The following is a 13,506-nucleotide window of genomic DNA, read 5'->3' on the forward strand; positions in this document are numbered from 1 at the left end:
GGACAATCCAGATGAAAAACAGGTCGAAAGTTGGACTAACTCATCTCACTGCCGTCGGATGCCTCCTTTCAGGAAGACCATAGCGGCTTATAGCTTGAGTGATCATCGTCTTTCTGGACAACCTCACTTGGTATGTGCTCTTTCATTGCTGTAAGATACAGGATAATGGTTTAGCCCTTCTCTGAAATCTTATACATGTTCTAAAAGAATTCCTTAATTTTCATTTAGAAACAAGTACACATTTATATTACAAATTCCTTCCGATTTTAGAAACTTGTACCATGTAGTTCGAATTTTTTGTGGTATGTCTGAACTTCAGGGCTATAAGTGAAATTATCTGAAAAACTCACAATCTTATTTCTTAATGACAGTACATTCCCGTGGGGATTTGGAGGCCAAACGATATGCACAAGAAAGAAAGTGCAATTCTCAGAATTCGAGGTTCTGACCAGAGGGAATGGCCAGTGAAGTTGAGATTCTATAAGGACCCTAGCCAAGGGCGAAAGGACCGGCTTGTAATGACCAAGGGTTGGCGAGAATTTTGTTCATCAAACAACATCAAGAAAGGAGACGATTGCACCTTCGAAATCATGGATACGGCTTTTGGAGAATCCAATGATGTTGTCATAATGAATGTAACAATCCATGCTAAGTAATTAGAAGACCATGAAATTAGTTAGTTGTAGAACTAGTTTGAACAAGGCATGCAGTTATTTATATGTTATGATCATTAGCTCATCTGAATGTTTTCCGGACAAACTTGTGAGAGATTGTAGATAGCAGCCTGAAAATGGTAAACTGAAACGTGTTTTCTATGGAGAAACATACTGCTAAATCATCATCTCCTTCAAACAGCCACCGCGATAAAATCATTAGATGGTCTCTGGCGGGCTAATGAAAGAAGTAAGGAAGTGAAAAGCTCGAATCCTACAACCTTTGGGAAGTGCCACCCCAGGCCCCGTTTCAGATAACTGCAAAAACCCACGTTAAATTTTCAGAAATGAAAAACTGAACACACATATCAAACTGTGTTGGCAACTGCACCTTGTGATTGAATTGAATGATCGGTGGGCCCAATAGACTCTAATTTCTAGGCATCGCCCCAAACTATCCAACCCATTATGAACATTTTCTTCTACATTTTTGCCTCAATAAAAAGCCCACTACTTATTGCACCCAAACAACATCACGTTGCTCTTAAGCCACCCCCGTTCACATATTTGATACTTCAAAACTTAGTAAGAATATTTCTATCACACACGCACTAATGTCACGCTTCAACTTGTATTATATGCAACTCCACTTTTAACTTAAAATTCAATTTAGATATATTCTTAATTTTAGAAAGAAAAACACTTATCAATTACTCATCAACGCATGATTAAATGATTAAATGTATTGTCTGGTACATATGCAACTGATTATCCTTTTTGCTAATTACAGTTAGCAAGTTTAAGTTCATAGTCAGCAGCCAAGATTAAAACCTACAGACAGATGGAAAAATTACAATAGTTTGCATTTAAAAATAGGCAATGGCTACAAGATTGGATAAGATTACCATCAAGTCCATGCACATCTATGAACCAAAAAGAAGTAGTTAGGTAACTATAATTAAAATATAAAGGGGCTACTATTCATTAATAAAAGCAGAAGCAACCATGGGTTCCGGCAGACAGTAGCTATGGGTTCCCTAAAGTATTATATATTCTTATTGGTAGAATTGATATGCATTGCATCAAAGTGGCAATTGGCTTTTTCACTATGGCAGAAAAGAAATTCCTTATGATCTTCAAAACGCGCTACATCAACATGTCAATGAAAGGTTGAATTGCCATCTTCAATTCAAAGAGAGGGTTTCAGGAATCCAATTCATGTTGTAATTGTCAAGGCTTATTTGCACTCAGAAATTAGCTTTTACTTGTCTTCAAGTATATCAATAGGGCTCTATTACCAAGGGTAAGCAAAAGTATGTATACACCATGAATACCATCAGCAGAAAAACATAAAAAGCTGACTACACATGCAAAAAGAGATTTCACAATCCCTTGGGAACTCAATTATGCATTATCAATCGTAAGCTTTTTTCAAGGCACATCTCAAGTAACCTTATCATAATGAGCAGACGACCAAATTCAACATCTTTACAACCTGAAAAAACCTTCCAAAATCTCCAATACTGAATCAAATTCCATAATCAGTTTCTGCACAGAGTTATTCATCATTTCCTTTAACTTCACTTGATAATCCAGATAACCACAGCAATCCAACTTCCTTCTTGGTAAATGCAGTATTTAAAGTACTAAGCATACCCGAAAAATACAAAAAGAAACGAAAAAAATTATAAAATGATGCAAATAAGAGTACCTAATTCAGTACCTGTATTCAGTCCTGAACTTGAAGAACCATCTGAGAGCAAAACTCAGAGATCTGACAAATTCGGTCCGGCAGCTTAGCCGGATCGAAGCTCCGACAGTTCCCTTTCAATCGAGGAAATCCCCAAAATCTCCTCCCGCCTGCTTTTCAGACGAACGTACACATCACACAAAGCTTCCTGTAACAATAAATAATCTCCAAGACTCGACTACAAGCAGTAAAAGCAACAAACTATTTATCCACTTTAGAAAGAAAAATCATGTCTTTCAACGAAATTCAGCTTGAGCAAATATACCACCCTTGTTGCCGGAAAAGATGGCGAGGAGCGTAATGCCGTCGCCGGGGCAGGCCGCATGGGTGAGAGCCCAAGCCAAGGCGGCCTTGGAGATGACCTTCTCCGCTTTCACGGCCACGACCACTTTATCCGCCTCACCGCCGCCGTGCGGAATGGTTGCTTCTGATTTTGGCGGGAACATCGGGTGACGTCAGTTTGTCGGTAAACGTGTGAAAATAGGAGGAGCCCGGGAGAAGTACGGAGAGTTTGGAACTCCGAGTTCCATAATTGCATATAACCCTCATAAAATTGAAATTGCACTAACTTCCAAATCATTCACTCACACATTACCGTAACTATAGACTTATTGTTTATTTTTTATTATTAGGATCGATAAATTATTTGAGATATTTTTTATAAAGTATCTATTTTATATTATAGAGGTTCAATTTTTATATTTGAGGGCTACTCCAAATTATTATGAGTTGAGTTATTCAATTCAAATAATTTAAATAAACATAGTATAATATATATAATTGTCAATTCAGATAGCTCATATCACAAAGTAAATAGGGCCTAAAAATACTAAATCAATTAAAGACATTCTAATCGACAATTTATATAAACGTCCTCAATTGAATGATATCGATATTGGCACGCATATCATGTTAATCATAACGAAAAATTTGAATAGTTTATATCTTGTGATACGTAAAACAAATTCATTAAATTTAAGAGTCAACTAGACAATACATTTGATCATATCGCATGGCCAATCATTTGGCTGAGGAATCGAACTATATGCCATCCCAAATGACTTGAGAAAGTAGGAAATAGTCCATTCATGTATGTGGGCTTAGAATAATAACGTAGATCTTCTATCACATTTTTCATATCATGCGTTGATGAGTAATTGATAAGTGCTTTTCTTTCTAAAATTAAGAATATATCTAAATTAAGTTTTAAGTTAAAAGTGGAGTTGCATATAATACAAGTTGAAGCGTGACATTTGTGCCTGTGGGATAGAAATATTCTTACTAAGTTTTGAAGTATCAAATATCTGAATGGGGGTGGGCTTAAGAGCAACATGATGTTGTTTGGGTGCAGTGAGTAGTGGGCTTTTTATTGAGGCAAAAATGTAGAAGAAAATGTTCATAATGGGTTGGATAGTTTGGGGCGATGCCAGAAATTAGAGTCTATTGGGCCCACCGATCATTCAATTCAATCACAAGGTGCAATTGCCAACACAGTTTGAGATGTGTGTTCAGTTTTTCATTTTTGAAAATTTAACGTGGGTTTTTGCAATTATCTGAAACGGGGCCTGGGGTGGCACTTCCCAAAGGTTGTAGGATTCGAGCTTTTCACTTCCTTACTTCTTTCATTAGCCCGCCATAGACCATCTAATGATTTTATCGTTTGAAGGAGATGATGATTTAGCAGCATGTTTCTCCATAGGAAACACGTTTCAGTTTACCATTTTCAGGCTGCTATGTACAATCTCTCACAAGTTTGTCCGGAAAACATTCAGATGAGCTGATGATCATAACATATAAATAACTGCGCGCCTTGTTCAAACTAGTTCTACAACTAACTAATTTCATGGTCTTCTAATTACTTAGCATGGACTGTTACATCATTATGACAACATCATTGGATTCTCCATAAGCCGTATCCATGATTTCGAAGGTGCAATCATCTCCTTTCTTGATGTTGTTTGATGAACAAAATTCTCGCCAACCCTTGGTCATTGCAAGCCAGTCCTTTCGCCCTTAGCTGGGGTCCTTATAGAATCTTAACTTCACTGGCCATTCCCTCTAGTCAGAACCTCGAATTCTGAGAATTGCACTTTCTTTCTTGTGCATACCGTTTGGCCTCCAAATCCAATGTACTGTCATTAAGAAATATGAAGATTTTGAGTTCTTCAGATAATTTCACTTCCCGTGGTCACGCATGCAATAACTAAGCAACTTAAAAGGATGACACCTGTCCGGGTTAATCTGCGGGTCGGATCCGGGTCACCCCAACCCGATAGAGACGTCATCAAGCCATAATTGGTCACTAACGACCCAGCGACCTCACCGTGCAATCTTCTTAATATCTTCTGTACACTCCAATCCGCGATCAACCATGCGTCTACAACACGCGACCTCCTAAATGTCTTCTGTTCACCCCGATTTGTGATTAAGCATGCGACCATACGCTTCGACCTTCATGCTCTGATAATATCCCCATCAAAATAAGTACACATTTATATTACAAATTCCTTCAGATTTTAGAAACTTGTACAATGTAGTTGGAATTTTTTATGGTATGTCTGAACTTCAGGGCTATAAGTGAAATTATCTGAAGAACTCACAATCTTCATATTTCTTAATGACAGTACATTCCCGTGGGGATTTGGAGGCCAAACGGTATGCACAAGAAAGAAAGTGCAATTCTCAAAATTCGAGGTTCTGACCAGAGGGAATGGCCAGTGAAGTTGAGATTCTATAAGGACCCCAGCCAAGGGCGAAAGGATCGGCTTGCAATGACCAAGGGTTGGCGAGAATTTTATTCATCAAACAACATCAAGAAAGGAGACGATTGCACCTTCAGAATCATGGATACGGCTTTTGGAGAATCCAATGACGTTGTCATAATCCTTGCGTTAGTTGAATTATCTTCTTCTTTCCTTTTGAGGTTCCTTCCACAACATGCATGTTACCTTTCGACCGATCCATGTTTCCACAATCTAATAAATAAAATATTATTTATTTATATGCATCTAGCTAGCTAGCACCTTGAAATGGTATTAGGATACATGATGCATCTTGCATGCGTGTCACACTGTACATATGTTACCTAATATGAAATATACTTAATATGGTTTCTTATAATCTGTAGCACTTACTGGAACACACAGCTACACTACATATATAAAAATATTATTTTACAGTAAATATGTATGACTTATGTACTTGTAGAGATTTCGGGAGACATTGATATATTTATATATACGTAATATAATTGAAAGGCAGTATAAGAAAATGGTATGCATTTCACCACTGCTGGTAAGTCATACAATTCATGCAGTAGGTAGGCATGTTTCTTGATACCATGTCTTGTGTTCAGCCTGAAATTATTACCATGCCCCAAGAAAATTTCAATTTCAAGAATCTATAAAAAGGATTATTTTGTTGTCACTATAGTTAATTATTATTGTAAAACAAAAAAATTTAAAAAGGAATGAACCAAGTGTTATTGATTATGGATATACAACGGTCGTCAATCATTGTTTTACTAGGCAAAGTCATAATGTCTATTATTTTCCTATGATTGCTTTCACACCTTAACATTTCGGATTAAAATGACTTAAATGTCCCTTACTTTTTGACTCTACCTCTAGAAGCAACCACAAGTCCTCAACTTATTATTATTTATTTATTTAAATTGAAGAAGATAATAATAAATGGTTGGACTTTTGAGCTTTGACCATTTATATATAGATTCAGATTTTGCTAATAACCAATTACTCTTTATAAAAATAAAACAGTAATTTATTTATTTATACTTTTTAAAGAAGTGGTTTACCTTTCTATTTAAAAAAAATAAATTATTTTTATTTTTAAAAATATAAAAAAAATAAATTATTATTATTTTTTATAAAAAAATAATTTACAATATCACGAGCAATTATTTACGATATTACGAGGGGACGGGACATGCTCATCTTTTGACAAGTTGGTGATTAAATATTTATTTGTTTTCATAATTATAGATGCTTCCTGCATGGGATTGGGGTAGTGACGCAAGAGCTTACATACTAGCTACGTTAGGATGTATGTTGCTGACTCATACTTTTGCTCTGCTGTCCTTTTCTCAAAATTAAATAATTGAAAAATATAAATTAATTAGCTTCATTATCTACATATACTATAATTTTGACTTTGGGTCTAAATTAAATGGAATAAAAATATTCAAAATGAATGTTTTATTATATCTAATATTGAAACAGATCAAGATCCTCGTATATAATAATGGGACAATTGCATTTTATTTTCATGAGCTTTTTGCGTAATTATATTTTTATATAGTTTGAAAAATTACACTCAATACTCTTGAAATTTATTTCAATTTTACAAATAAATACATCTATTAGTTAAAATTTATCAAATTTGATTTAATAAAAAAGTCAGATAAAAGTTCATATTTACCCCAAATTGATTTATTATTTATTTATTGCAGATCAAATATATATATATATATATATATATATATTATACATGGTGGATGAAATTAAAATTAATAATAAAAGAAAAACAAAAATTCAACAGGGGGGAAGAGGTTTAGGGGTTGAAGTCAACCACTAGAATGTAATTTTGAGGGAGGCAGTGACCAAATCCAAATGCAATGAACGTGGAACAATGTTCCCCTTAATCGCGAAGCAACACCTAACTGCTCCAACCACTCATTACTCGCCACAGTTTCTTTTCTTTTCTTTTTTTTTTTTTTGAAGAAAAACTATTACTTCATCATCTAATATATTTAAATTTTAAATACAATTCACTAAGTCGATAATTACATATTCAAAATAAATAAAAAAATAAGGTACTGTTACGACAAGTAAACAATACCACCATATTTGTGGATTTGAATTCACAATATTGTGGTTGTGCGATCTATAGATGGGTGTTTGTGTTGGGTAGTTTGGATTCCGACTTTAGATGCGGATAATTTTTTCAAACTTTTTTTGAAAAGTTTGGGTACTGGATAACCTGATAAATTTGGATTGAGAATACTAAGGTTAAAAAAAAAAAATTGCATAATTTTTTAATTTTTGCCTCTTATTTAATACTTTTATGTATATTTTTATATTTATAAAGGAATAAATATAATAGAAATATATGGGGTTAGTATTATTATATTTTTTTATAAATACAAAATTATTACATGAGAATATAAAATGAGCGGTAAATTGAAAATATTTATGGGTTTTTTTTTTTTGCCAACGCCAGCATTTTTGGTCCAAACCATAACTCAAATTTTTGTGTGAATTTGAGATTTTTGGGGGGAAATTATAATTTTGTAATTTCAGAAGAAGTTTAAGTGGAATTAATCCTAAAAAAAATGCAATATATTAGTTAGACCAACTCTGTGATAATCACTGAATGGTGCAAAGTTCCCTGTCAATACCATTCCCTTTAGTAGGACTATTCTTTCATCCTTCTCTCATTTAATTTCACAAGAAATCATTAAAGCTTGTTTCTCTGCTTCACTGTCTGAAAAGTACAAACATCTAGTGCATAAAACATCAACTTTCTATGTCCACAGTGACAAAATACTTGGAGATATGCATGCAAGACAAACATACTGTTGCTGAGGTTCTAACAAAAGGTTCAATTTCCAACCAGACATCAAAACCTTAAAATGGACCACACTTGAACATCTGACATCACTCATTCATGACCAACCTATACTCAATTTCTTGGCTTCAGAATTGCTTGCATGGAATGGAGTTTATGAGTAGTGAGGCGGAGCGTATCGATGTTTTCTTCTTCTCCATCCTTCAGACTCCACTCAAACTCTTGCACCAGTCTCCCAATCGTCGTGCAAGATATCAGCATTGCTTGGAGAGCACCTGGACACAGCCTCTTCCCACCTCCAAAGGCCATGGTCTTGTGTAGGTCCATTGCATCACATTTTTCATCAAGAAACCTCTCGGGCTTCCAGCTCTCAGGACTGTACCACACATTCTTGTCCATGTTGCATCCGAAAATATTTATAGCAATCTGCTAAAATCAGACATGGTTAGCATTCTGTTTCCTTCCTGATGAAATTGCAAGTGTCTAGTGGAAGCGACTGTGTGATTACCTCGGTTCCTGCTGGAATATGATACCCTCCTAATTGCGTATCTTCTTGAACGTATCGTGGAGGAACTATAGGAGCAGGACTATGCTTTCTCAGAGTTTCATGGAAAACGGCGGATAAGTAGGGAACTTCGTTCAACTTCTCCTCTGTAATTTTGTCATCTCCACAAACACGAAGAATTTCATGATAGAGACGATCCTAGTGCAAAGAAAAGTAAATCATGTAAATGAAGACATTCAAAAGAATTGATGTGCATCTAAGTTACATGAAAGTGCATTGACCTGTCGTTTGTGATCTTTAGCAAGTTCATACATGGCCCATTCTGTTGTCACCAAAGTTGTGTCTGATGATTCGATTATGGCTTCCCATAGCAGCATTAGCACTTGTTGCTCAGACAATGTTTTTGCTTCTGATAACAAGTAGTCCAGGTAACAACCCACTTCCTGTTTGAGGAAAAACAACATTACATTGTTAATTTCTCTGAAATCAGTGGATTAACAGTTACAAAATGGAAAAGAATTTCAAATAGAGTAAAGTGTACCTTCCCACGAGAAATCCGTTCTTTTTGTTCGTTAATGAGTGCAGTCATCACAGCTTGCCTACGAAAACACATTCGCTGAATATTGTTCTCAAAGCTTTTGTTAGGAATCCATTTCAAATATGGAAAGAAGTCCCTCCAGTCCACGTCGATGACACCTTTCATGGGGTCGATCACCAGAATTTCAAACATCTCTTCCTTTGACAAAGTAATCCCAAGTTCCTCGACATATACAGACTCCACATCATTTCCAAGAACCTGGAAACAACATAAGGAACTCGTTATCCTTGTAAGTTCAAGTAATAAGAGAAACCTTAGCGGGAGCTAATACCTGTTTCAGTGCCAATCTGAAAAGCTCAGGCTGGAGTATGTTCCTGAGATTTACAGCTCCAAATGGATCCTCTTTCTGATAAGCTTGCAGTTGTTTTGAAATGTTGTCGATCATGGTATTCCTGTGAACACGATGCCGTTTCTGACAAATAAACACAGTAGAGAAAATTCCATGTTTTAGGATGTTTAAGATGATTGTTATATGGAGACAACCTTTGGGTGAAATGTTCATACCTGAGCATTCGGTCCCAAAGTACTGGTGAGAATATGCCTTTTAACTGTCCTATGAAATTCACCATAATCAGTCAGGGCAACTATGCTTTTATCACAAGTAAGGATCTTTATTGCATTTGATAGCTTTCTTGTTGAGATCGACGAGAATCTTGTCACCATAGCCTATACAAAGCCAGAATGACTATCAAATGTAAGAACAGATCATTTTCTTACCAAGTACTAGACAAACTGCAAAGCAAGTTGCACTCACCTCCTTGGCGACATCGTTAGAGTTGAGAACAACAAGTGTTTTGGAGCCAGTCCTAATCGAATAGATAGGACCGTATACCTCAGCCCATTTGGTGAAAGTCTTGTAAGGTTTCTTCTCCTTCAATTGCAACAGATTTCCAATCAACGGTAGCCCTGGTATCACTGCAACCAATCCACCATTTTTTATCCCATCAATAAATATAAAATGTCTTGTTTGTTGAACCCCATTTGTGGTACGATTGCATATACAATTGACTTATCACACCACAGATTTTGCTGATAAGCTCTAAATCAAGGTTCCAGGTCACTTGAACATAATCAACAAACATCTCTAGATTATTTTTCTTGTTTATGAAATTTCTGGTGGTGATGTGCTAATCAAAATATTCGCCCTCAATTCTTCATAACATGGGAACTTAACTTTTTCAAATAACCAATTCTACAAACACGTTGACTGCTAAAATCCAGGGTTCTTGGATGTATCCCTTACCTTGATCCACGCATACAAGCACACAAGAGAGATAGAAAAGGCCCAAGATGTAAGAATATTCGAAGAAAAGTACCAGGAGGGGGAGGGAGGCCGGAGGATGTCTTCTTAAGACGATTCAAGTATCTGCTGATGAACCACAGAGTCAACACTCCAACAGCAACTACTGCAACTGCAGCTCCCAAAGAGTGTTGTTCAAGACTCAGAATCGCAGACATTTTCATCACATGAAAAAACAAGAATTCCCAGAAGGGCCTTAAAAATTTCAAGACTCGACAGTTTATGATAAAGTACATTTCTTTTCTTTTTAAAACAGTTTCGTTTCTTTTCTTTTTACAATGTACTTACCATGTAATGACTTCACAGTGGCTGCCGCCAGCTTTCTGTGCAAATGCAAGTGGAGAATTGTTCCCAACAAATGGATTTGACTGCCTACACTATCAACATCAGCTCTTGAGAACGCTGGTTCGCGTCTCTGCCATCCGCTGCGGGCACTAGATTCCACTTCAGAAGAAGCAATCACTCACCTCCTTTCCGGGGCTCTTCTGCTTATTCCTTCAGAGACTCGTTCAGTCTCACTCTTGCGAACTACCCTTCGTCTCACAGTTTCATTTTCAATGGGTTGTGTCCTTCGTTCATAGGCCATAATGCATTCCTACCTGCTTCCTCCATCATTCGTTGTAACTCTCCTTGCGTTAGTTGGATTATCTTCTCCTTTCCTTTCGAGGTCCCTTCCACAACATGCATGTTACGTTCCGACGATCCATGTTTCCAGAGTTGTTTTATTTCCAAATCATTGCGCCAAACTGATTCGACTCGACCATGTTTGGTCACGATCTTCGACCACGAGCTCCCCACGTCACCGATCCGAACTTGTGATATGAAAATAAAACAAAGCTAGTCGGGTTCGTCCCGACGATGACACTCCAATGCTTAAGTCAGGCTAAGGTCGAAGGAAAACTATGCGATCTAAATATGCGATCAAAATATGTGTGTAATTCGTACCTTCTCTCTTCGAAAGTTAGAGTATTTATAGGAGAAGGGCTGGGGCCCACCACGGGATAGGTGTCGTTCCCGTGGTCACACATGCAATGACTAAGCAGCTTAAAGGGATGACACCTGTCCGGTCTAATCTGCGAGTCGGATCCGGGTCACCCCTACCCGATAGAGACGTCATCAAGCCACAATGGGTCTCTAACGACCCAGTGACCTCACCGTGCGATCTTCTTAATGTCTTCTGTACACTCCAATCCGCGATCAACCATGCGTCCACAACACGTGACCTCCTAAATGTCTTCTATTTAACCCGATTTGTGATTAAGGATGCGACCATACACTTCGACCTTCGTGCTTTGATAATATCACCATCAAAACAAGTACACATTTATATTACAAATTCCTTCAGATTTTAGAAACTTGTACAATGTAGTTGGAATTTTTTGTGGTATGTCTGAACTTCAGGGCTATAAGTGAAATTATCTGAAGAACTCACAATTTTCATATTTCTTAATGACAGTACATTCCCGTGGGAATTTGGAGGCCAAACGGTATGCACAAGAAAGAAAGTGCAATTCTCAGAATTCGAGGTTCTAACCAGAGGGATTGGCCAGTGAAGTTGAGATTCTATAAGGACACCAGCCAAGGGCGAAAGGACCGGCTTGCAATGACCAAGGGTTGGCGAGAATTTTGTTCATCAAACAACATCAAGAAACGAGATGATTGCACCTTCGAAATCATGGATACGGCTTTTGGAGAATTCAATGATGTTGTCATAATCCTTGCGTTAGTTGGATTATCTTCTCCTTTTCTTTCGAGGTCCCTTCCACAACATGCATGTTACCTTCCGACCGATCTATGTTTCCAGAGTTGTTTTGTTTCCAAATCGTTTCCCACAGACGGCGCCAAACTGATCCGGCTCGACCACGTTTGGTCACAATCTTCGACTTCTCCCACGTTTGGTCACGATCTACGACCACGACCTCCCCACATCACCGATCCGAACCTGTGATTTGGAAATAAAACAAAGCTAGTCGGGTTCGTCCCGACGATGACACTCCGATGCTTAAGTCAGGCTAAGGTCGAAGGAAAACTATGCGATCTAAATATGCGATCAAGATATGTGTGTAATTCGTACCTTCTCTTTTCGAAAGTTAGAGTATTTATAGGAGAAGGGCTGGGGCCCACCACGGGATAGGTGTCGTTCCCGTGGTCACGCATGCAACGACTAAACAGCTTAAAGGGATGACACCTGTCCGGTCTAATCTGCGGGTCGGATCCGGGTCACCCCTACCCGATAGAGATGTCATCAAGCCACAATGGGTCTCTAACGACCCAGTGACCTCACCGTGCGATCTTCTTAATGTCTTCTGTACACTCCAATCCGCGATCAACCATGCGTCCACAACATGCGACCTCCTAAATGTCTTCTATTTAACCCGATTTGCGATTAAGGATGCGACCATACACTTCGACCTTCGTGCTTTGATAATATCCCCATCAAAACAAGTACACATTTATATTACAAATTCCTTCAGATTTTAGAAACTTGTACAATGTAGTTGGAATTTTTTGTGGTATGTCTGAACTTCAGGGCTATGAGTGAAATTATCTAAAGAACTCACAATCTTCATATTTCTTAATGACAGTACATTTCCGTGGGAATTTGGAGGCCAAACGGTATGCACAAGAAAGAAAGTGCAATTCTCAGAATTCGAGGTTCTGACCAGAGGGAATGGCTAGTGAAGTTGAGATTCTATAAGGACCCAGCCAAAGGCGAAAGGACCGGCTTGCAATGACCAAGGGTTGGCGAAAATTTTGTTCATCAAACAACATCAAGAAAGGAGACGATTGCACCTTCGAAATCATGGATATGGCTTTTGGAGAATCCAATGATGTTGTCATAATGAATGTAACAGTCTATGCTAAGTAATTAGAAGACCATGAAATTAGTTAGTTGTAGAACTAGTTTGAACAAGGCACCCAGTTATTTATATGTTATGATCATCAGCTCATCTGAATGTTTTCCGGACAAACTTGTGAGAGATTGTACATAGCAGCCTGAAAATGGTACACTGAAACGTGTTTCCTATGGAGAAACATGCTGCTAAATCATCATCTCCTTCAAACGATAAAATCATTAGATGGTATCTGGCGGGCTAATGAAAGAAGTAAGGA

General features: G+C 37.5%; 1 protein-coding gene and 1 long non-coding RNA gene across 3 annotated transcripts; both read right to left on the minus strand.

Moving 5' to 3' along the window:
- Window positions 1-692: 692 nt before the first annotated feature.
- On the minus strand, window positions 693-2,980 carry LOC105159191 (uncharacterized). Of its 2 annotated transcripts, XR_847563.3 has the most exons (3): window positions 2,669-2,970; window positions 2,377-2,513; window positions 693-971 (listed from the first exon to the last, which is right to left on the minus strand). It is a non-coding gene; the product is annotated as an uncharacterized LOC105159191 (long non-coding RNA). The 2 variants fall into 2 exon arrangements; XR_016064722.1 differs by having other exon boundaries at window positions 2,377-2,980.
- A 4,926-nt stretch (window positions 2,981-7,906) lies between these two features.
- On the minus strand, window positions 7,907-10,657 carry LOC105159193 (ent-kaurene oxidase-like). Its single transcript, XM_011076165.3, has 8 exons — window positions 10,409-10,657; window positions 9,847-10,007; window positions 9,597-9,758; window positions 9,364-9,504; window positions 9,036-9,290; window positions 8,776-8,937; window positions 8,498-8,692; window positions 7,907-8,415 (listed from the first exon to the last, which is right to left on the minus strand). Exons 1-8 carry the CDS (start codon window positions 10,626-10,628, stop codon window positions 8,104-8,106), a joined length of 1,608 nt encoding a protein of 535 aa, XP_011074467.2. The 5' UTR covers window positions 10,629-10,657; the 3' UTR covers window positions 7,907-8,103.
- Between the last annotated feature and the right edge of the window lie 2,849 nt (window positions 10,658-13,506).

Source organism: Sesamum indicum, linkage group LG3 (assembly GCF_026168435.1).
Source record: "Sesamum indicum cultivar Baizhima isolate 11 linkage group LG3, ASM2616843v1, whole genome shotgun sequence".
Classification (NCBI taxonomy): Eukaryota; Viridiplantae; Streptophyta; class Magnoliopsida; order Lamiales; family Pedaliaceae; genus Sesamum; species Sesamum indicum.

Coding starts and splice junctions, on each gene's coding strand:
- LOC105159193 (XM_011076165.3), bottom strand. CDS start 10,628: ATGTACTTTATCATAAACTGTCGAGTCTTGAAATTTTTAAGGCCCTTC. Junction 8,938..9,035: donor AACGGATTTCTCGTGGGAAG/GTACACTTTACT, acceptor TTCCTCAAACAG/GAAGTGGGTTGTTACCTGGA. Junction 8,416..8,497: donor ATATTCCAGCAGGAACCGAG/GTAATCACACAG, acceptor TGATTTTAGCAG/ATTGCTATAAATATTTTCGG.